The 24,487-nt window shown below is 44.2% G+C and overlaps 1 protein-coding gene across 1 annotated transcript in view; it reads left to right on the top strand.

Moving 5' to 3' along the window:
• The window catches only part of plxna2 (plexin A2), a 188,986-nt gene that overhangs the window by 70,567 nt on the left and 93,932 nt on the right, over nucleotides 1-24,487 (top strand). The window contains exon 4 of the mRNA XM_079360016.1: nucleotides 7,961-8,095. Coding sequence (XP_079216142.1) covers nucleotides 7,961-8,095 — 135 coding nt within the window. The remainder of the gene's footprint in view (nucleotides 1-7,960; nucleotides 8,096-24,487) is intronic.

Below are 24,487 nucleotides of genomic sequence, written 5' to 3' on the forward strand. Positions count from 1 at the left end.
ATGAAGCATTATGGGTAGAATTAAACGTGTGTAATGACTGAAGTCTGTTTCTGTCATTTGCTCCTGCTTTCCTGCTTCTTCTCTTCTTTCTTTTCCTTTACTCTCTAAGTCCGTCCATTTTCTTTTCCATCAACCTCGACTTCTGTCCGCGTACCTTTCCTTCCCCTTCTTCTCCTCCTCGGGTTCCTCTCCTCCATCACCCCAAGAGAGATGCCTCTCCGGCCTCAGTTTCCCAGATGGGAATTGACACGTAGCCCATACAGGCAAGCAGGCTAACATGCGCCTTATGGGAGCTTATATTGTACAACAAGAAGAGGAACAAAAGAGGCAGCGTGCTGGGCTGGTGGGAGTCGTCGCACACACACACACACACACACACACACACACACACACATGCACACAGAGCATTTCTACACATCGCTCGCATACTGACACCAGAATTCTTCAGCCTGACACCAGTGATGGATTAGATGCGTTATCGAGGCGGAGAGAGGCTCCATGTTTTCTCCCAGTGCGCAAAAAAAGAAAGTGAGGGAAAAAGAGAGCGAGACACACACGCACACACACACACACACACACACACACACAAGCAGCTGAATACTATAAACCCATTCCACCTGAAGAGAAGAAATACAATAGCAGTCTGCTACATTTCAAGCCGGGTTTCCAGAACAGACATGCACATAGATAGAGATGCAGGAGTGAGCCTGGTTGGTACACAGTGTTCCTCCATTTGTAGAATACAGCCAGTTGATTTGTATCTATGATCCTGTGTGTGTGTAAGTCTTGTGAATTTCTGGTGTGTTGATGATGACTCCCTCCCATCTCCAGGGTGACTCACACTACCAGTCCACTCACCCCGATGCAGTCCAAACTCATGCCCAAAGGGACTGACTCCATCCAAGGCAGGATATTACACATCCATCTCCAGGGGGATGGACAGTGGATCTGTCAGTACTACTCATAGCCCAATGCCACCATACTTCACACTGCCAGTCCTGAAACTCAGACACATGGACGCTAACACTCTCCCAGATAGCTCGAGGCTCGCAGTAACAAGGTGTTTTGTTTGAATCCAGGTTAGGCCTGTGCATTCGTACAGAACTGCATGTCCCTCTGGTGTTCATTGGATTTATTTGGAAGACATTTTCGGTGCTTTGTCTGCCACCTTCAAGTTGACAATCCAATTTATCAGTTGAGCAGACCCCGAGACATGCTCATTTCTTTCAAGTTAATACTTGTTATTTTCTGATCTCAGACAAAGTTCACATAGTAAGAGGAGAGCCAGCATGGCAGGCTGAAAACTCCATAAATCCAAGTGTTGATTTTACCTTTCATTATCCCATCCTCGCCAAAAAACTAAAAGACCTGGGGTTTTGTCCAAAGCTCTTCTTGTCTGCCAGAGAGTCATAAGCGCTCACAAGTGGCAGCTGCCAGCTCGTTGTCGAGTTCTAGGTTTGTTTGTATCAGAACAGGAAGTAACACCTGGCTTAAGACAGTACCAAAATACAAAATAAAAGCAAGAAAAAAAAACGTTATTTAAATGCAAAATAATTTGATTTCGAAGATGTGTGATTGAAATGATTAGCAATAAAATTTCAGTGTTAAATCGCGATTAAATAATATAATTGTTTGACAGCACTTGTTCACAGCAAAGGCTACATTTTAAAGCATCCTTGGAAAATGACTTTTTCTACCTCAAATTCGTGCCTGCAAAGCAAAATCATTGTGGTAATAGCCGTGCTGGCTGTCACAAAAGCCCTTTCAAATCATGGACGCCTCCTGACAAGCTTCACTGGTTCTTAAAATGCTGTCAGCTATCTGCCACCTGTCATCTGGACCAAGGTACCAACCAATCTTTACATCAAATTCAAGGCCATTTGCCAAGGCTGAGATTGGTCCCATCAGGAAATAGTGGATGTGATTGGATCAGGTTTATCACGGTCATTGTCAGATCCCTCTGACTCGTCAATTTTTCAAAACACAAGACTCCTCGTGACTGCCCAGCTTCGTCTTTACTCGGCAGAGCCTCCTCGCTGGTGTCTCAGTTAGGGGTCGCTGCATTGACACAGAGTAGGAAAGAGAGTGGTGGTTCTGTGCTTCAAGTCTAATCCAGTGTGTTGGATCAGCCAGATAAACTTTAACATCCAAGACTGTTGATCTGGATTAGTGTAGATGCAGCAGATAGCTGCCAGAAAGGTTACTTCAGAAGTTCAACTTTCATCCTCCACTCTCTCCTCCTCTCCTTTTTTCTCTCACTTTGAGCACAATATGGTTCCAAATTTCCGCCATAAAAGCACAATCTCCCTAAAATCACCTCCCATTATTCTATTTCTGTACGCAGTGTAGGTGGAGGGCCTACAATTTGACTTAATCCCATCCTGCTACAAGGTGTTAGCGCAGAGCCTGCTTTCACCACCGCGGTTTGGTAAAAGCTTCCCTTGCGTGGGTTACGCTCTGCTCTGCCAGATGAAATACGGTGGTGGAGTAATGCTCACCCTCACATGGATCTGTATTGGTGCTGGCAGCCACCTGCACTCGTGAGCGTCCTGTTTTAGAAACTCTAACCTCCCTCAAGGCTAGGGTCAGAAAATAGCTTCTTTTCCAAATGTGAAAAAGAAAGCAGCCCTCAGGTAATAGTTAGCAGCTGCAGCCATTAAAGGAGAGACATTCTTTTCAAATTGAGTGGCTAATGTTGTACAAACACTTGGAGACGAGCTGTAAAGCAGAGGCCAGATCCGTAAATTAGAAAAGTCATCGCTCACCGTGTTTTTCTTTTCAAATGTGTTTATGTTAGATTTTTTTTCCACTTAAAACTCAATTTGAACTCAGTTTTCTATGGTGTGTTTTTTTTTCTCTTACAGTAAAGGATTGTCCAGTTGCTTGCGTATGTTGCATGACAATCTCTGTGCAGTTTTTTTTTTTTTTTACCTCTCTATTTCCATTCTGTCTCTTAGCAGCAGCATTTACAGTGCCCCCTGCAAAACACACATTTTGCATGTTTTACCCTGGATTTATTCAGCCCTCTTTTACTCAGCAAATTGCTTCACACACACTCACACAGTCAGGGATTCAGAGTCTGGCAGTGTGTTCAAAACCAGTGAGACCAAGGAAAGAGAGGCAGAGAGGGAGAGAGAACGAGGGAGAAGGGCAATTTGACTTGGAGTTTGGTCATTCTTCAAACGTTTTTTTTCCAGGGTGCTCACATGGTCGGATCAAAAGCACCCTGCTGGCACGCGCCCTTGTAGCCACAATGGGAGGCTTCTGATGCCGCTGCCATGGCTTCCCTGCTGGCCAAACACCCCGTCTCCCTGCTGCTTATGCCCAGATAGGTGCTATGACGTAAAAGTTAGTACATGAAAACAAAACTTTTTTTTTTAAAGGATGTTACAACTCACCCTTTGGCAGTAGAACAATATTATCATTGAAAACATGTTCATGGAGACATTTCTGCTGTCAGGGAAATCAAGAGACAACAGACAGTTGATCACACAGTATGTCTTACCAATTACCCACCCACAACCTGAAAAATACCAACACAAAACCCATCCAGAAGTAGCCCTGAAACATGCTCTTTCAATGATTTTGACAAAAAGATTGAACTCTTTCTGAACAACATGGTCAAAAAATGGTTTCTCCAAAATCATCATAGGCATCTTATTCACCGTTACTGCTAATAAAATTCAGTCCAGTGATCTTTAGAGAGCTTAAAAGTAGTTCAGATATGTGTAACTTGCGTGTTCTCCATGATGTATAGCTTACTGATTGAGTCACGCCTCCTGTTCTTAGTCCTATGTATGTCTGTTTAGGCGGCTGTATTTAATGGATACATGTTTCTGGTCATTTTTTCTATTTCTTTTTTGTCACATATTAGACTGATGTTTACTTTCCACATTTTCTAACTACACAGGCCCTGGACCCCCGGGGCCACATGGAGAATGTTTCTCAACACTCTCATACATCTTCACCTTTTTTCCCCTCCTGCCTCACTTTACTCAGTTGCAGCTCCCCGACGCCGGTGATAGAGAGAGACTAGCTAATGGCTGTGGTGTTGAAACGGGGGACCGTGTTAGATCGGGGCACAGCGAGGGCAGCTCTCTGGGTACCACGGGCTCGTTTCAGCAGATAGGTCCTCCTGAAATAGAAGGGCAGACGGGCTGGAGGGTATGATTCCAACCTGTTAGCAGCCTTCTCGCCCAGCCTGATAAATAATGCAAGGTCAAATGGGGCAGAGAGGGGATAGTTTTAAGTACCTGAGAGGGCAGCGCTGAAGGAAAGTGATGCTGAGGAAGTGAATGTTTTGAGCCGCTTACTCAGGTGGTGGAGACTGCAGGCTGCTCGGATCGTAGCGTGGGAGTGAGTGAGGGAGTGCGGTAAACAGATGGAGTTTTTGACTGAATTATTTTTGGTCCACTGGTTTCTCCATTTACTTACTCAGGGTTTGGGTGTGTGTTTAGCCCACCCAGAGGTGAGCGTGCCCTGAAAACTCCTTCACATTCAACCAACTGACAGACTCAAATGAAGTGATATAAAAAAATACTGATATTTATAGTTGTTTATCTCTGGTTTACATATATACACACACACACACACACACACACACACACACACACACACACACACACACACACACACACACTCAGACACAAGCACTTTTCTTCACATATCTTACAATGTTGCAGAGTTGTGTGTGTGTGTGATGTGTTCTCTGTGCGTCGGTGAGGACGTTACACACTTTGTAAGATTTACGGCGAGGATAGAAAAGCAGCTTCATGATGTGAAAAGCAACTGGATGTGAGTGTGTGTACACAGCAGCGGGAAGATGAGAGTGTTCTCAGTGTGAGCCGTAAAACCGAGCTGGGAGGGGAAATAAGTGTGCGCAAAGAAAGAGGCGAAGACACAGATGTTTTTGGCGACTGGAAAGATGGAAGGTCATTTATCGTTTATCTCATTCTTTAAACCTCTGCATCACTGATGAACTGAGAGGGGGTTAACTATTCAAAGTCTGCAGTAGAAACCGTGCACATACACATCGGACACCTTTGCTTATGATGATGTCATTTCCTGGAAAATCTTGAAATGCTCTACATCTCTCTGCACCCTCCATTTTACCAAATTTGATACAAGTGAATACAGCCATATAATGAATGTACATGTTGAGATAGTATCATAAAATATATCAGAAAAAAAACGTACTGATTTTAACTGACTTTGTGCATACTTTAGTTTGTAGAGGGAAGGTGTTGTGTAAGTTCAATTTGCATTGCAGGTTGTAATGTCTCTCTGAACTCGCAGAATCCTTAAAAAGCAGCTTGTGCAGAATCTTCCAGATTATGTAAGTTGCGAAAGTTTCACTGTAGCAAACATAGTTTCATCGAGTTAAATATTATGCAAACGTCGATCTCTGAGAGCCACATTTTGGAGCTTCCTGAAGCTTGCATTCCCCCGCACATTTTACACTGCATGTGTTATCGATGTATAGGCCACATGATGACACAACAGAAAGAAGTCGAGAGAAGGAATAACAGCTCAAGCTATGATGGTGTGAATGCAGGTATTGAGTTAAAGAAGGCCTTAAAAATGATCCCATGTCTTCAGATTCATATTCCAGTCTTAATTCCTTGGCCTGCTGTGTCCTTGCTTTTCTTCAGTCTGAAACTAAACTCCTGTCTGGCGAGTGGAGGTTTTGTGTTCAGGACACGCTTTAAGACAGCGGTGTGTTTGGAGTGTGTGTTTCGGAGCCAAATGTGAATGTGGAGACCCCTGGACAGAGGTGAGAGCTTGTGTGTGATAGCGATCTCACTCAGATGAACTGCAGACGTGCGGGGGTGGAGGGTGCGGGGGAAGGTCAGGCTATCTTGTGATCCCAAGTGGCGGCCTGCTAGGACACATATCACAGCGTGACAGACTGCTCCTACGGTTGCACACACACACACACACACACACACACACACACACACACACTGACAGTAGTGAACAGAACAGCACTGGTCTGGCCGCTGGCCGACATGCTTTATGGATGAGCATATTTGCGGAGGTCTCCCTCTCCACACTGCAGTGTCAGTAACCAGATGAAGACTGGCACGGCCCCCACATCCTGCCTTTCTCCGCCTACATATGGTTTTCACATATGTCTTCTTCTCCTTTTTTTTTTTTTCGTTGTTTGGATTAGCCTGCCAAGGTCAGACGTAGGGCAGCCGCGGAAGGCCTCAAACCACTTTGAGCTCTGCCCCTCAACTGTGCCGCCTGCTGTCGTGTACTCAGCTAACCCTCCAGCTTTGAAGGCAAAGCTCCGGGGGCTTTTGCTTAACTTACATCATGTTTCTTTTTACTCCCCCTTCCTGCAGTTTGACACACATTCATACCCATACACAAAGGCATGCATGTGTGCGCGTGTGCACAGTCGCTCACAAACCCCCCCCTCCCCTCGCAGTTGATCTTCTTTTGACAGACATATGACCTTGACTTTCCCCTCTGTGATGTTTTATAGAGAGTGGCGCTGCTCTCTGCTGCTGTCACCATCTCAAAAGATAGATGGATGTTTGGGTGGAGGAAAGCAGGCGGGGATGGACAGATGATAGAGACATCAGCTTTCATGGGTGGAGGAGGGCCTGTTGACATGTGACATCACGGAGACATCTCTCACGCCCACCTTTAGGAAGCCTCACATCAACCCCAAATGATTTACCGTTTGCCCGGTCGTGGATTTGTCCAGCAGGATCTGATGAATAAAGGAGGGCGAGCTTTGGCCCATTTGGGTCAGTGAGGGTCATTTCTCTTATATAAGTCATTACTGCACTTTTCCACTGTTTTTGTAGTGAGGTGGTCCTTGGCCTCAAGTTCAAAGCTTTACTGAAGGAATACATCATTCATCAGGAGAAAGAGGAAAGGAAAACACAGCTAAGGTTTCACAAAGGTCTAATAATATCAGGCAATAATTCCTAACAGTTGTTAAGCATTCCTCTCCTGCATGAAATAAGTAGAGGATGACATTTATCTCATAGCATGTTATCATACAATGAGTTCTACATGTTTCACATTTACTAATAGAGCATAGAAAAGTGAATTATTCTACTTAAGCTTTTCAAATGTTTGAGCTATTATAAAACAGCAAGCTGAATGCCAGAGTTTCAACAAAGGTATTTTCTTAAATGCATTCCGGAGAATTTTTTTAGAAAACGAGTTTCTCGAGTTGGTTGTTTAAAACATTCACATCACAGCAGGGGACTCAAGAGGAAGGACATGACGTAAAAAAAAAAAAAAACGACGATAAATGGCGGACGAGTTCACCAATAGCTGTAATGACAATTTTTGCTGTTAAAAGCCCCATTCTCACGTCAGCTCACCTTGACTTCAGATGAGTTTTTTTACTTTGGGGTCTGAAGAAAAAGTCCAGTTAAAGTTCATTTGACAAATAGAGAAGGTTGCGTTCACACATACAGCTCACCTGCAAAAATGTGGGAAATATTAAGCTTGGTCATTGCATATGACCGCAAGCTAGCGTATACCTCCGGTTCATCGTGAGGGCGGGACTTATGAGACAACAGTTCATTGGATGCCGACTCCTCCTTGAAAGCAGGATGACTCATCAACGTTGTCTTTGTTGTTCAGGAAATGAGTAGGAGGGAAAGAACTCTAAAAAATAATATTAAGACTAAGAACAAAGACTACAGCTAATTAGCCACACACTGGAGTGACACTCAGCCCAGGACATACTGTATCCTGTATCATGATAATATTAAATCACAGGAACTTAAACTATATCCAAGCGGTTGAAATGGAGTATCTCCACCTGCCTGAATCTCCCGGCAGCTATCTGACAATGATAGATTGTCTTGCAAATATTGTTTGACCCACGTCTGTCTTACCTGTCAATCACTCCTCTTCTGTTTCCCCCTTCCTGCTGTCACACTGGTATAAATAGCAATCATTGACCTGTTTGTGTGTCTGTGTTTCTCAGATCCGTGTTGATGGGCCTCCTCATGGTGGCGTCCAGTATGAGACGATATCCGTCATCAAGGACGGCAGCCCCGTCCTGCGAGATATGGCCTTCTCCCTCGACCGTAACTACCTCTACGTCATGTCGGAGAGACAGGTAAGACACAGGCACGCGGCTGCTAGCGACACAAAGTGCCTTTAAGTTTGAGAATGTCTTGGTTAAAGGTGTACGTGTGTGTGTGTGTACATGTTTAAATGTCAGGAAAAGTGTGAATGCATGTGTGAGCTCCAGGAGGGCCCAAGTTGGCCCACCTCTGAACATCAGCACCACCACCACCCTCTGTTAGCTATAAATAACCTGGGTGGCACAGCGGGGGGACGTTGTGACAGCGTTTGATAATGAAGGAGAACAATGAGGGCAGGGAGGAGGAAAGAAATGGAGACACGAGGAAAAGACAAGGTAGAATAAAAGCGAGAGAGATAGATGAAGGGCATTTGCTGGCTGGCTGAGGCAGAGGATGAGAGGAAGAGTGATGAAGGAAAGAGGGGCAGCTGGAGGAGCGTGTGACTTAGACGGAGTAAAGAGAGAGACATGGTGGAGAAGAAGAGAGACAGAGTGCAAGGTCATCCTTTCACACTTCTAATGAAGTGACACAGCGTTGCAGGGCGGGTGGGAAGCAGCCGATAGCCATCAATGCAGCTGACATACTAAGTGGGAAGAAGAGGCGAGGACGACAAGGGTAGGAGGAGGACACACTGGGAAAGTGGAGGTGAGGAGATGAGAGGAGAGGGGGAAACATGATAGTACAGAAAAAGAGATGGAAAAAAGTGAGGAGAGGAGAGGAGGAGCAGCTGCAGGGGAGCGTGGCAGCACAGCGGCCCCGGAGACAGACGACGTGCCAGGCTGTCAGAGTGAGGTGATAGATTGCCGTCCTCTCTGCTTATCTCTGATTTTAACACACTCAACAACCGGCTGGATAGAGCTCACAGGTTAGGAGTCATGAGGGGCGAATTTGGTGTGAAGGAGTTATTCAACCATTGAACCATTTCTGAGAGGAGGGAAACATATGTACTGTAATCTGCAGCTGCTTTCTCCACTCAGTTCCTTTGACTAACACACAGCTGTGATATGATGATTTGTTTGATTCCACTCTGAAAAGAAGTACTAAAAAGTTTCTCTGACAGTTGCCTGCTGTGAGAATAAAAATATAATGGATTCAAATCCCCTTTATAAGCTCCACTCTTCAAGCAACATTTCTGCGGAGACTTTTAATGATACAATTACAGAAATAGTATTTGAAGAGATATTAGGCCAAATCCCAGCTCGCTCTTTTATCATGAATAATATGATAATATATCTAACAGTAGCTTGAGACTAGAGGACCTTCCAACGAAGGAATGTTCTACTTTACTGTAAGTTGTGTGCTTAAACCTTAGATTGTATTAATGAAATGGACGGCACGCCTCGACGTCCCCCTGGTGCACAAAGATGAAGCCAACAGAAGGACGAGCTGAAAGAGTCGAGGTTTTAGCATCACGCTGCTTCTGCTGACTAAAAATGCACATTGATCTAAATTTCTCCCACGTGGTTAAAGTCCAAAAGCAGAACAGAAAAGATTAGACTCACAGACATAGACGTTCAATGACTCTCGTGTTAGTGCTATATGGATAGCTATAGCGTAGCGTGGCTAACTAGCAAACTAGCTTCCAGCAACAATCCATCCAATTGAAAGTTGGTTGAGTTAAACTACTTTTATCAGTTAAGCAGACTGTTAGGGGACGACCCTAAAATCTCATATATGTCTATGGATATCATCAGGATTAGCTACGATTGCACACATGCTGTATTCAAAAGTAGAGAGGAGGTTTGCACTAAGTCCTGTCTTCTATATTTACTGAATCCTTTATTTCCACTTATTCTGCAGATGAATCAAGCGTTTGATGTGGGAGCACATAACTGCTCGTCCTCAGAATGAGCGGTGATGCTGCTGAGTATTATTAGTATTCAGCGTGTGGACTCCTCTGTTTCGCTCTCCAGGGGTTGGGGGGGGAATCGAGGCAGACAGACACATACATTCACACACATATGCTCACACATACTGAAATAAATCGTCTCCTTTAGGGAGGTTGCCCTGCATGTTTAAGGATACGATTCAGTAGTCACACCTGGCAGAGTAACTGGATTGGGATTTATCTTGGCTGTGTACATTTTTTTTCATAACATGGCAATTTTGACGGAAAATCGTATGGGCCCAAAAAGACAACCTTTAATTTTCTTTGTGAGGAGCTCACTCAGAGAATCTGTGAAGTCCTCATTTTAAATGTCAGTCATTTTTATTGTTATTCACTTTAATCTGGTTGGAAGAGCACATGATCTGCTTTGATTGTGGCAGTGTAGCGGCTGCCATCTTGGGGAGGGGTGGTGTGAAGTATGTGCGTGCAAACACACAAATGAATGGCAATTTTTTTTAATCTCGTCTCCAGAATTCTTAGCCACTTAAGCTCCTTACATATGTAGCTCTTTTCTAGTTTTACATCATGCCACACTTACCTATTCACACACTGATGGCCAAGGTGGCTTTGTGGTGAGACCATCAGAAGTAACTATTTCCATTCACACGCGAAAAAGCGGGAGCAATTCAGGGTTAAGTGTCTTCCCCAAGGACACATTTGAAATGTGGCTGCAGAAGGGATTGAACCTTCGATGACGAATACACCAACTGAGCCACAGCCGCTACCAGCCGCCTGTTGCTGCACAGCCTAAATAGTTGATTTTTATATAAATCCTAGCTCCATAAGGTAAATAGCCAAGTGCTGTATTGTTCAGAATTTGGGGCGGCCCCCGGGTTATCCAATCAGATTCCAGCAGTAGTCCTAGCCTTGTCTCTATGTTGATTTCAAGATTGCCATGGTTGTCGTCTAGATGTTTAGCATACTCTGCTTCATCATCCATTTTTATGTACATTGGGTCTTAGGAAACAAAGACGAGCTTTACTTTCGGAAAGTGGAAAGTGCGTTGTTTCCTCTTCGACACCTACAACGGATACCGTTTCCTTTTTCTTTTTTTACTGTTCAGTGGATACGTCCACTTCTTATAAAAGTCTGTGGCACCATGTTGAATAAGTACAAGCTCTATACACTGTACAGTGCACAAGGGTGGGATTTCAAAACCGCCCTTTCACAATATGGCATGCAGCGAGGAAGATCTATTTGACCTTTATCTTATCGTAAGCCTAAATGTCACCTCGAGCTACATCTGAAGTCAGACATCCAGGACATCATGAGATCCATGTTGTCTGAGCGCCGCTTGTTCCCATGTGTCTGTCTGATGCCGTTCGAGGCCAAGCGCATGGTGATGGGAGACGGTAAGAACAAAGGAGGGATGATATCAAACAGAATGCAGGGCAGATTTTGGCTCCAGTTGCATTTCCTACTCTGAATAACAAAGAGGCCTCTGTGTGTTTGGCACAGTGGGAAAGAGAGAATACAGATAGACGAGGGGAGAGAGAGCCAGACTGTGAATGAGGAGCGAGAAAGAGAGAGAGAAATTGGGAGAGGGAGTGTGAGTAGTATTTGCTCAGCGAGGCCGTGCTCCACAATCTGGGCTGTCGCTCGTTCTCTCTTTCTCCCTCTCTCTCTCTCTCTCTCTCTCTCCCGTCCTCACACCTGCCTGCGTGTGTTGTGGCGAAGCTGAGAATCGTGGGATGTGTGAGGGCCATTGTAAACACAAACATGCATACAAGCACCCACAGGGACACACACACAAACCCACTCGTGCACACACACACACACACACACACACACACACACACACACACACACACACACACACACACACTCTCCCTTCAGTGTTCATTTGCATTGGTACTGACTTAATGCACTGGCTCTTGCAGTCACATGAGAAAAAACTATAATTACACACATGCGAGCACCAGCCTTACATTCTGTGTTCAAATGGAGTCACCATGAGGCTTTTCGAGCCGCTTTTTTTCCTCTCACCCGCACATATACAGATCACACCTCCTGCATATGTATAGATATTCTTCAGTGTCAGAATCTTACAGTGTGAAAGAACTTTCTGCTCCCTCTCGTTTTTATTTCTTCCTCGCACTCCCACACCAGACGCCGTTGTTCGCTCACCCCCAAGACATATTTTAATAGCTCCCTGTTTCATATTCGATCCGTTCTGCTGCCATGTTAAACTGTGCTTTTGTTTGGTAGATGTAATGACAATAGCATCCACACTATTAATGATGTGCTGAGATTGACCCAGTGCGAGGCAGCGCAGTGGAACTGATGAAAAGACCTGGCTCACTGACTTTCTCCTCTCCAGGAGCAGTGTGTGAGCGTGTTGCATGTGTGTGTGTGTGCGTGCCTTCCTGTAGGGTGCTGTATCATTACTGACAGTCCAGAATTACATAAACAGCAGGTTTTCATCTCAAGCTTTCTCTTTAGCTTGTTTGTTGATATCCACTGTGGTTCTTCTCTTGGAAAATCTTTAAAAACACACTCATTGCATTATCTCCGGGTTTTCACAGAACTCACGCTTTCAGCTTTGTCCACGTTGCATCCCATGATTCTAGAGATCCATTGTATGGATTTCTGCCAGATCACATGTTTGAGTCATGTTGTGTGTGTGTGTGTGTGTGTGTGTGTGTGTATGTGTGAGTGTATGTGACTGCTTCTATATTTAGAACAACAATCCTGCGATTTTTGGTACTTGCTGGGTAGCAGTGCCCGGCGGCATGCTCAGCGATGAAGAGAAAAAAGGTCATCGCTGTTTCTTGAGATTCAGCTGAGCCACCTTCCAGACACGTCCTTGACTCTTTCCCTCGCCCTTTTTTTCCCCCTTTTTTCTTTTTCTCATATGTCATACGAAATGCCCCCCTGAAATGTCTTGCAACACCTCCCTGCATTTAATATTGCATCAAACGCTGTAGATTTCAAACTGAATACCATATCTTTCAATCTTCCGCTGCTGTAACAAAGCAGGCTTGGATATGTACTACATAACATCTGCCTAGGTTTTACATGCCAAGCTGTGGGGGGCTTTAACCTTTATCTTTTAAACCTTACTTTGCATACAGCCAGATCACTGTGCCTACAGTAATGCTCCAACACCATTACAAGTCCAGGAGAGGCTCTAATCAAACAGGTAGAAAGAGTATTCATGTGTGAATGGCACCTGGAGCAGAGCTAAACCACTGGTGCTTTTGCCAGCTCATGCAAATTCAGAGCACTGGATCCGTGGAAGTGTTTGTTCTGGCCTCGTCCCCACCTACTGGCGTCTGTCTTTTTCTCTCTGTCTGTCTCTCATTCATAACAAACCACTTCTTTTTCCGCCTCTTTCTCTTTCTATGTTTTTTTTTTTTCCATAAACACATTACCCGGCGAACGGCAATTGGCCTAATGTTTTTCTTTGACACCTCGAGCAGTCCTGTATCAGCCTGTTTGTGTGTGCCGCGCTGCCGTTTTTGTAGTTCAAACCAACCGATGGCTACACAAGGATGCCTGACACCGTGCCCCAACGTGAGGCCACGAGCGCCGTCCGTTCCCTTTGTTGTCGGTTTATCAACACAATGCAGCGCACTCGGATAAATGGCGACAACTACTCAAGAATCGAATCGGGTCTTTTGGGGGGCCTGGATTATCAACATTTTCACGAGGCTCTTTTTTATTCCCCTTTGTGGCGTATTGTGCTGTTGCGGCCGCTGGCACCCAGCAGTCAAGCGAGCACTCATCACACACGGTTGAGAATCAGTGACTGCATTATGTCGGTTGCTTTGGTCAGCGGCCAGTACGCCTAGCCCGGGTTTATAATGTATTATTCATGGGGAACAATCAAGATTTAACATCTGAAAGGGTTTTGAAGTGATACCTGTGGTGTGGCCTTAGTTCTGCCTGAAAAGGTTTTTGAAAACACCCGACGTAAAGAAAAAAAAACCTCGCCCAAATGAAAGAAGTGGTAACGTTTTTATCATGTCTTCATTAAATCCCAAGAAAGAGGCAGGTGTTGACTTTGTAATGGGAGCTCAATGGTTTTTATAATGTTTTATAGCTTTAGTTCACAGAGTATAACAGACACTAACAGAATTAATGGTGTGCCCAGTGAAATAGGGGCCCTCTAATTGCCAACTCTTTATACGGATAAGATTGTAATTCCTACTAGCATGACCAACTCAGGGATACTGAGCTGGCTTGTAAAACAGACTCGTCTTTCATGGACAGACACACAGTCCTCCCCCTATAGAGGCGTTCAGCCATGTGCTACTGTCACTCTCCAACACACCCATAGCTCTTTAGCAAACATCAAACCCCCTCAGCCTCCAATCCCTGTACGCCATCCTTCCTCCCAAACCCCCAGCTCCATGTATGGAACGGCAACATTACAGCTCACAGATTATCAGAAAAGAAAAGAACACCTCTTTTTTCCAGCTTGCCAATTTCTTTCAGGTGCTCATCTGTGAAATGTGAAATCCATGCATGGATTCTTTCTCCTTTTTAAAAAAAAAAACCAAAAACCTTTTTTTGTTCAAGGCCCCGTCTCAACCTGTTCTCCCTCCGAGCACCCCCACCCTTCTTTCCCCTAGAGTTTTCAGGTTCCCCTCCCTCTTCCTCCCTATCCCCACAGAACCTTTGTGTGTCTGCAGTGGTTAGATTGGGAGGAAATGGGTTGAGTGGTTATCAAGACAGGAGGAAATAGGATTCATTCACACCTTGTCCAGGCTTAGATTAGCTGACATGCTACTGGCTCATCAGTATGCAGGACTTTGGTGTGTATGACACGCTGATTTCATGTGCTAATGGCCATGGAACACATGATGGCTTGTGGCCAGTCTTTACGCTGTGCACTGTAGGTGTTGCAGCTTTTGCAGACAGCAGCAGAATAGCTGGAGAGCCTTTTGTTTCCCTTGTTTGACTGTGTACACCCTCCACAAGCAGATTGGACTGGCTTCTGTCCAGCCCACTCATTTAAAGATTTAAGAATGTGAGCATGTGTTTGCATGCTTTTTTTGTTGTGGAGGATTTTAACCCGCTTTTTCAGGGAAACAAAAATCTGGTGGGTAGGAAAGAAGTCTGGCCAAGGTTCAAGCTAAAAGCTATAGGACTCAACTGAAGGACAAATCATAATTAGTCTTTTGTGTGCGCTTCCTTCAAGCTCCTCCTTCCTTTTTACTATTTGTTGTGTCAGAGCCGAGAAATTAGGTATGTACCTCAACGGGAGCAGTTTCTTAGATTTATTTTAATGTGCATCATGGACGTTGGACTGAAATGAAGCCACAATCTCAGTGAATGAATGAAGAGGGAGATACCCATATGGATTGATCTCACTATCTGTGCATTCCAAATTTCTGTTCAGATTCGGGCTCATCTTGACAAGGAATGATTGGGTTTTGGGCGGCACTACCTCAACAAGCGCTGCCTTCCAGCCCCTTGACCCTTTGCTGGCCTAAAAGGGGGTCTGGTCAGCTTGCAGCTGCCAGAGAGTTAACAAGACCAGGGTTTTGACCATCGACCCTTATCTCCGTGCTTCCCACCAATCTGTCCATCAGTGACACACGAACAAAGAGTTCCAACTGCCCGCTGATACAGCACAGGGGAAAAACCAAGAGGGCTGTATAAAAGAGAAATCACTCGAGTGTAGTGAATTCAGTTAGCACCTCTGTTAAGTTCCAAAGTCTTCTCACTCCTTCTGAAGTCTTTCCCACATTTTTTTACTCAGCTGAGGGTTCAGAAATCGTAATGCTGACTATTGCCTTCTTTTACCTCTGAATGTGAAATGCTTTTCTACATCCCTCGGGGTATTAGAGATATCTTTCTCTCGTTCTTAAATGTTCCCTAATTCCCCTGTTGAATCCGTGGTTGAATTTTGGGCCATTTTACTATGATTTAAGAATAAAGTGCAGTAAGAATAGTCTCTAACTTAGGCCTTAAATTGAAATTAAAGTGTTGGTTTTACTGTATTGAATATCTGATAATTTAAGAGGTGTCATATTTGCCAGGCCTCCACAAAGTCTAGACCAGAGTTGGAGATGTGGTTAATTGTAAAGGCAACAGGGTTCATGATTTTTGATCCAAGGAATACCATTTTTAAGGGAATAAATTATTCTTCCAAACCCTCTTTGTCTGCAAGTTGAACGAGGTGTCATGATACCCTGAGGACTACAAAATAAGATGTGTGGAAGAGTCTTCTGAATGCTGCGAGTACCTAACAAATCAGAGATGTTCATTGCTGCAAATTCCACCCAAAGTTCCTTTGAAGGGGACTTGATTTAGAGCCTGGTTCTTGTAATGGAAAAACCCAAAAACTTCCTAAAGTCCACAGTCCCAGGGGAAAGTTTAACCAAGCTAAGGATGCTAAGTCTTGCTTGAGAACATGTTTTGCCATGTGCCAACACATGGGCAGCACATCATATTCTATTCTATCCTCATCCAAGCCTATCATGAGAGGGTAACTGTTGCCGCAGCTGACCAGCTTGTTTCCATTTTTTTTTTGTTGGCAGAACTGAACAATAGAAACAAACTCCAGAAAAGCCTGCTATCAGTCAGACAGCAGACACTGGCTTTGATAGATTGGCCATCATGTTTTATCTTGGGCCGCGGAGGGAGGTTAGTTTGGCCAACTAAAGGGGTGAGGGCCAGCAAATCAATCGCATGGCCGCTTTCTTACCAAGGTGCTGTCTGTTTGGTGGTGAGGCTTGGATCCTTCGCTTGCTTCACTGACAGCTTCACTTCATATTGACACCTGGACAAATTAGAATAAATTCCCCTGTCAATACACACATCCAATGTTATTGATGATGCCGTTTAGCTTTTCATTCTCAAGCAAGCACTTTCATCCCTGACCCAATTGTCAAGCTCCCTTAATCTGGAGCTTTATGTCTGTACGTATTTGGGATGTTTGCCCAATGTTGTGTCCTCTTTGAACATTTTTGTGTAGTTTTAAGTCAACTGATCGAATCTCACTTCGTTTAGCTTTTGATTTGTGGTCATTTATATACTTTTTTGTATTTATGCCATGTTGCCTGTGACAGCTCTGTCAGGAGGCATAATGGCTTTCAGTTTCGTGTCTGCATGCCTGTCAAGCCTTCCTGTTATTGTGAATGTGCTATATGTGGAATGCTTGGAGGGAATAAGAACTGATTACAGTTTGATGGACAAAAAACACTGAGCTCTCTTATGAGAATGGTTTTGAACGCAATTCAAGAATTCAAGTGGATTCTGTACGGATACAAGTATGAGGTTGTAAATTTCTCCGCTCGTGAGATGAATAAAGGATTATCTTATCTTATCTTATCTTGTGAATCTGTTAACATTTTTATCCAAAGATGAAATATTCTTCCTCAATGTAACGCACTTTATCGCCCATTGTCCCAGCAGCATTTTTTTGAGCGTGATTGAAACACAAGAAGAAAATGGCTTCAAATATGGTACACTTGGAGTTAGGGATACATTCTTTTAGATTTTGGGCATCGAAGGTCAAGGTTCCTCCAGTCGTTTCTATTGTCATGTACCAAATAATTTTAACCTGAATGGAATTTAATTAAACATGATTTATATAAGTTGGTATGTAGGTTATATAAGAGAACAACAACATCTGCACTTGATTAGTAGACAATCTTCTCCTGTTGACTTGTTTATTGTTTTAATCTCAGATTTTGACATTGACAATGAAATGCTCTCTCCCTGTCCACTCCCCACTGCAACTATTTCTCTGTTGGCTCATCAGTTCTTTATTCCTCTGCCATGTCATCTAGTGTGTCATGACATTGCAGCTGTTCATCGGGATAGTTGTACGGCTTTTCAAATTAATTCACCAATCCTATTTCGTATGTCAACATGGTGATTTTTCCACTAGTCCCTGTTTAATGAGCTCCGTTTCCCCCCTCTAACAGACATGTTGGAAGCTTTATGTGGTCGTGTGTTGACACACATGATCCGTGTGTTTGCCTTCATGCATGTATCTGTTTATGTGCCTTCTCTCAGCATAGTGAGGTCAGGGTGTTATGGGAAGTTCAAGGGTTGACCGCATTTGTTCATCAAACAGATGGGTTCACTCAGCAGGTCAGTGAAAGACGCCCCTTACTCTGAATCATGTTTTTATAGCCTCCATCTGCTTGACCACTGCCATTCAGCGATTTCTTTTTCCCGATGACCGATATGAGTGTCTCCCCCCCCCCTTTCATTTATGTTCTAGCTGTGTTCTACACGTCTGAATGGCGCGCTTTATGCGCTCCCCCTTTGGTAGCCCACCTGACAAAGGCACCTCATTTGCATGAGTCCCTGAGCAGGCATTGTTAATTGACTCAAGCCAGGATTAGTGTTAATCAGGGTTTGTGCCCTGGAACCATTGGCCAATCCTAACCTCATTATTTGATAGCAGCACACGTCCTGTCAGCCTCCATCAAGCTGTTAATTAATAGAAGCCTGTGCACCCAGGTCTCGGCCTGAACCCCCTCTTTCCTCCTGTTTCCCCATCAACCCGCCTTCCTCCTCTCCTACCTCCACATCCAAGTCAGCTCAGGTCATTCAGGGATGCATGATATTGGCGTCTTTAAGCCAATCCTGCTTCTCATTTTCAATACGAATAAGATCACAAATAACATCATATTACTTACACGTGTGCAACATCATCAAAGACATAAGACTAACTGCTTTGTCCACAAGGTGCCAAAATCTAATCTTTTTGAGTTTTTGAGTGTGCGTGCTTTGAAGGACATCGAGTTTTCAGAGTACATTTGTACACCTATGTCATTCTTAGCCTGATATACTGTTATCATGCATTGCTGAGGTCAATGCATAATGTGACGCTCTGTACATTCTTGTGAATTCAGGGACTTGGCCGGCAGACTGTGTTAGCAGTCTGTAACGTAACACCTCTGCGTATCCTGACATCAGCTCCAGGTGAAACGCTCTCCAAATAGACTCAACAGTGTCATCTCCAGCATGAATGGATTTCAAAACCCTGTGGCAATATATATATTTTTTTTCGTTTGGCTTTACGATCATGTTTGCGTCTGCACATCCCTCAATACCAGCTTGTAAAAAAAATACCCACGGCTGTCTCCCACCCAGACTCCCCCCGCAGGAGTCTCTCACTGGCCCTCCGACATAATCTGAGATAATGAGGAAAAGGGAAACCTGATCCTTAGACTCTTTGACACCTTCGCCTCTATCTGTCTGCAGTCTCCCACAGTTTGCCATTAGCCGGCCGACTGTTGCTCACATAGACGTGGCCTCTGGAAGACGAAAAAAGTCCCTTTTTTTAACGTTCCTGCTGAATCGACTAAAATTCTTGGAATATCGGGATACCCTAATCCGAATTAACGTGAAGTACATTTTAATTTGTCTGAACTCACTTTTTTTAAGTTTCTACTTGCACCACACTACAGTAGTTATATGTGTATGCTTTTTACATTTGGGTGTAGTATATCTTTGTGCATGTGTGCGTGTGCACTTTGTCACTCACTGAGTGTGAGCCAAAAGAACTGTCCAGGAGCCATCCTGCCAGAATAATCAGCTCTATAATTAAGAGCTGTGAGTATGTCAACTGCCTTCATTCACCCCCAGCCCACCCTCCCCTCCCCTCTCTCTTCCTGTCTCTTTCCCTCTCACTGTCTGTCTGCCTCTATAATGGCAACTGCATTTGTCTGTTTCCTCCCAGTGCCTATGCAGAATGCTCGTGACATTTATTGTGAAACTAATGGCAGTGCTTCACTTCTCCTAATTGTAGGCTTTAATTGCAATAATTATTTACAAGGCTAATTAGAGCCCAGAGAGTGTCAGGGACAGACACGAGTGCTGGTTGAAGGAATCACGACAGGGTTTGTCAGGAGCCGGTGCAGAAAAACAAAAAAAAAGAAAAAGAAAAAGGAACGTGAATAGAGTGGCAATGTTTGGTTTATAATTGCGGGAGGCCATGTCTGCGAGTCTCGCTTTTCCCTCTCCCGTTAGCTGTCTCTTTTTTTTTGTCTGTCGATTGCCTTCTCTTTAGACGGGGAGCTACAACCACCAAGCGAATAGCAGCTTTTTGAAGCGGAGCCCACACACGAGCAGTAGAGGAGCAGACTCGGTCCCCGACGCTGTGGTTAAGGTGTTTATTTAGAGGTCTCACGCTCACCTCACTCTGTACACTGATCTTTCCTGTTTGATAGGAGGCTGACAGCTCACTTCACTACACCACCAGCTGCCTTTTGAGGGGCAGAACAAAGTGTGTTTGTGTGCATTTTCTGTGCATTTGTTACTGTATGTGTGTTCTTACCGGGTCCTTGGTTCATTTGCTGCAGTTTTGCCGAGCCCTCAGGAGGTCTTTTGTGCCTGTGTGTGTTTTACTGTGTGATGCAGTCATGCTGCCAGGTCTGCAGTATTGCTCTTTGTCTGTCCTTCACAAGGCCAGTTGTCGTAAACAGGCTCCAGCAGGAGAGCTGCTGGTTTTGATGGGTGATCCACGCCGATTCAACCTTCTCTCCTCCCTCTCTCTCTCTCTCTCTCTCTCTCTCTCTCTCTGTCTGCTGTTGCTGCATTTCCCCCACTTTTTCCCCCCTTTCTCTCCTCTCCTCTCCTTTTCCCTTTTCTTCCCTCCTGTCAGTGCAGAGTCCGATGGGAGGACTCAATCCCACACTGCCATTCTCCTCTCCCCTGCGGCTCACTTTGACAAAACTGTCAGCCTGAACCCCAGTGATGGATGTGGTGGTGCACGTTTGTGTGTCTGCTATATGTGTGTTTTTTTATGTTACTGCAGACATGAATGTGTTTTTGGTGTTGTTTTGGGCTCCTGGTGGGCAGAATTTTCATATTTATGATTTACAGTACATCACTGATGGATGTGTATTTGTGCACCAGATCCTCTATTTACACCTGTGCCTCTTTTAGAGAGAGCAAGATTTTTCTTAGTCCTGAACTGATCCTGCATATTTAATAATCTATTCATTTATTGATCAGTTGATTAACTGTATCTGTAATATTTTAAAGCTTAAGTATAAACATCTATTATATGCTGTTTTCAGCTGCTTTGTCTTCTTTTGTAAATGAAAGTCAGACGATATTTGAGAACAAGAATATGTTCTACTTGCACATATTTAAAAATAAGGATGGAAAATGTTTGCCATCTTTATTAAAGACGATGAGTAGTGCGAAAAACACACACACACACACACTCAGAATCAAACAAACATTTATCTCTGTCTGCTCGTACATATGCTAACGGGAGAAGATGAATGTGCAGGGATGGATAACCTATCTCTAATGCAATATTTGAGGAAAAATATTAGAAAGAGCATGAGGCCAGATAAGGCCAGTGATTTAAACAGTGCGTCTGCAGACAGCCTGTTGAAATATTAGCCTTCTTGCTGACTTGTAAATCGGATATTTGGAGCCAGAAGGATCTCATGGTGGTAAGAGATATGGGCCACAGAGTGACGGATGGAGCTGTGCGGGGGGATTTGGGATGGAGAAATGACACGACAAACTTGCGGTGGACAAATGCTGTTACCTACACTCCGGATGGAGGTGGCGTTCACAGCTGTTAAGCGTTTCAACCATGAGTGCTCTATCCCTCAGAGGTAACCCAAAAAAAAAAAAAAAAAAAAAACACGCTTATTTATTTCACATTTTCCAAAGGCAACTGGGGAGCAGTTAATTTGGCTGCACAGAAGCAGCTGTCTGAGAGTCGTGGGATGAGAGAGAGGGAGAGGGAGAGAGAGAGAGAGAGAGAGAGAGAGGCAGAGGGTGGAGAGAGAAGAGAGTGAGACACAAAGGCAGTTTGGGCTCATTATGTTGATTTTTCCTCTCCTGCCAAACAGAAGCACCCAGACACTTTTTAGACACACCACTGGAGATCAGTCAGTGCTTTCTTTCTCCTCCTCACCCCTCAGTTTCTTAAAATCTAATAATTTTCACTCTACTGCAGGGGCGTGTTTGCCTATAGCCTGTGTCTCTGTATACTTCTTATGGAATCAAACTGGATCAAATCACACATGCTGTTATAGGCTCTGAAGGGGTCTCTCAGCCTCAGTAATACGTGTAGACTCTCATTAATGTTACGTGAATGAAGTCCAGGTAAGGAGGATGTAGTGCGTGCGTGCATTCTTGCAAACATAACACACACACACACACACACACACACACACACACACTCACTCACTCACTCACACACACACACACACACACACACACACACACACAGACAAATGTGTGTATATGCATGTGCACTTAGTCCATGATTAGATGAAGTGTACCTCACCAGATGAGCCTTGTTATCAATGCCCCTCCCCCCTCTTGTTCACGCACACAAACTAACATTAATCTAAGCACACAAACACACACATACACACACACACACACACACACACACACTTACATTTGTGCAGAACCCCTCAGAGCAGTGGGGTGTAACCAAACCCTTCATTTGTATGTACATCATGTAGACTGAGAGAAGCGCTGAGACAAAGAGAACAAACATGCTCACACACACACGCACACACACACACACACTCACACACACTGTTACACACTCGCTCTGAAAAAAATTACACACACAGACGTGTGCTATGGAGTCCCTCTGTGGATCAGAATTCATTTCTGTCTGCCTTTCCCCTCTAAATCAATACCCCCGATGGTCGACAGACAGCCGTAAGTGTGCCAGGGAGGCTGCCTAGCCTTCACACCCTCCCCAAACACACACGCACACACACACACATAGACACTCATGCCTGTTGATGTGTGATGGCCTCTGCTGCTTCCTTATTAACTCCTCACATGCTGACTGAAGCATACACCTCATTACTGGCTGCATTGACAGTCTGGGATCCCGCGGAGCGACACATACAGACATGTCGGACTGAGACAGACAGGCCGGATCTGCAAAGAAAGACAAAGAGGCACAGCGAAGTGACACACAGCAACAATGTTGTGTAAAGGTACACAAGCTAGTGTGGACCAACAATGGCAGGTGGAGTCTGGTGAATCTATGAGAACAGCTCAATTGAATCAACCCAGAAAAAAACAACAAGATTTAGATAAAATAATTATCCTGTAAGTGCGACAAGTTTGTGAATAGATAGACAATGTGACCAAGAGATACAGAAACAAAGCAGTGCAAGATAACTCAGTTGCCAAGTGCAACGTTAGTTAACAGTAACAGGTTGTTAATGCAGAGAGTCTGTGCTGTAAGAGTCACTCATATAAACCAACTCACTTATGTGAATTCAGCTATACATACATTAGTTCCCATCGAGCCGTGATTAAGCACACTTGAACTCCAGTCTTTCACCACTTCAACCGTTTTCATCAGAAGTGACTGAAGATGTTCCTGCAGCAACTAATGTTAATGAGTCCTCAGTCTGTAATGATGTGAAGTGGGTGTTTTTTTTTTTTTCTTTCCCAGACACACTTTACAAGTAGCTTTACTGCCCCGCTACGTGACGGTGTCTGATGGTGGCTGAGTGGAGGAAGGTCGCCAGGTATGAATTCATCTTGACGGAAAAGGGAAAAAAAAGATGATTAGTCAGACAGACTCGGGCCACATTCACAAGCTCCATTAGGAGGCAGTCGGTGTTACATGTGAGCAGGAAGACAGTGATTACATTCCCGGTTCAACCTCAGGTCAAGTCACCTTTATCGTGATTCATCAGCTTACATGATGTACAGCTGAATGAAATGATGTCTCTCACCGATCACGGACTAAACAAGCAGTGCAAATAAACAGTTTACGACTAAACATGAAACAAGACAACAAGGTGGGGTGGGGAAAACTCCCTTCAGGAATATGACTATCAAATTAAAAAATAGAATAATCCTGCACCTGATTAAGATCTCACACCTCGTCGGTAGCCTAGTGGTTGTGTCAGGTGCGGAGGCTGTGGTCGTCACCCCAGCAGCCGTGGCTTTCAATTCTGACCTACAACCATTTTCTGCGTGTCACCCCTAAATCTCTCTCCTCCAGGCATTTCCTGTCTCTCTTCGGCTGTCCTGCCGAATGATGGCAAAAATTGTCCAAAGATTAAAAAACACACGTGTGAGAAGTCGTTATATGAATGAAAAGGACGTTTATTTGAATGGTTCTTGTTTTTCTTTATGAGTTCATTTCGAGGTTCTATAGCAACTTAAAAAGAGAACAAAGTGTATTGTGATGTGCTTAATTCAAAATTGATTTAAATTGTCCATATTTTGTATCTGTTATGAATGTGATGAGCTATCAGCTCTCTCATCGCTGGTTTTGGATCTACTGTCTGTTGACTCTCTGTGGTGTTTGTTATCTTGCAGGTGTTGTTTGTAACACCAGTGATGTCATTCGTAGTTTTTTCAGTGTATCTTCATGTAACACAAAGGAAATTTTTTCAATGTTAAACAAACTATTGTCTGTTGAGTGCTTCACTGAACTTAAAGCACACTAAACCCGAGTGTGTCACTTTTTATTGCTGTCTTTGCACATGACTGCACACACACACACACACACATGCACATTTACAAACCCTTCCTGGCACTTTCACAGCTCTCTGTGTCCATCTCTTAAATGTCAGTGTGGGCCTTTAAACCAGTTGCCAGTGAG

Source organism: Symphodus melops, assembly GCF_947650265.1.
Source record: "Symphodus melops genome assembly, chromosome: 13".
NCBI lineage: Eukaryota > Metazoa > Chordata > Actinopteri > Labriformes > Labridae > Symphodus > Symphodus melops.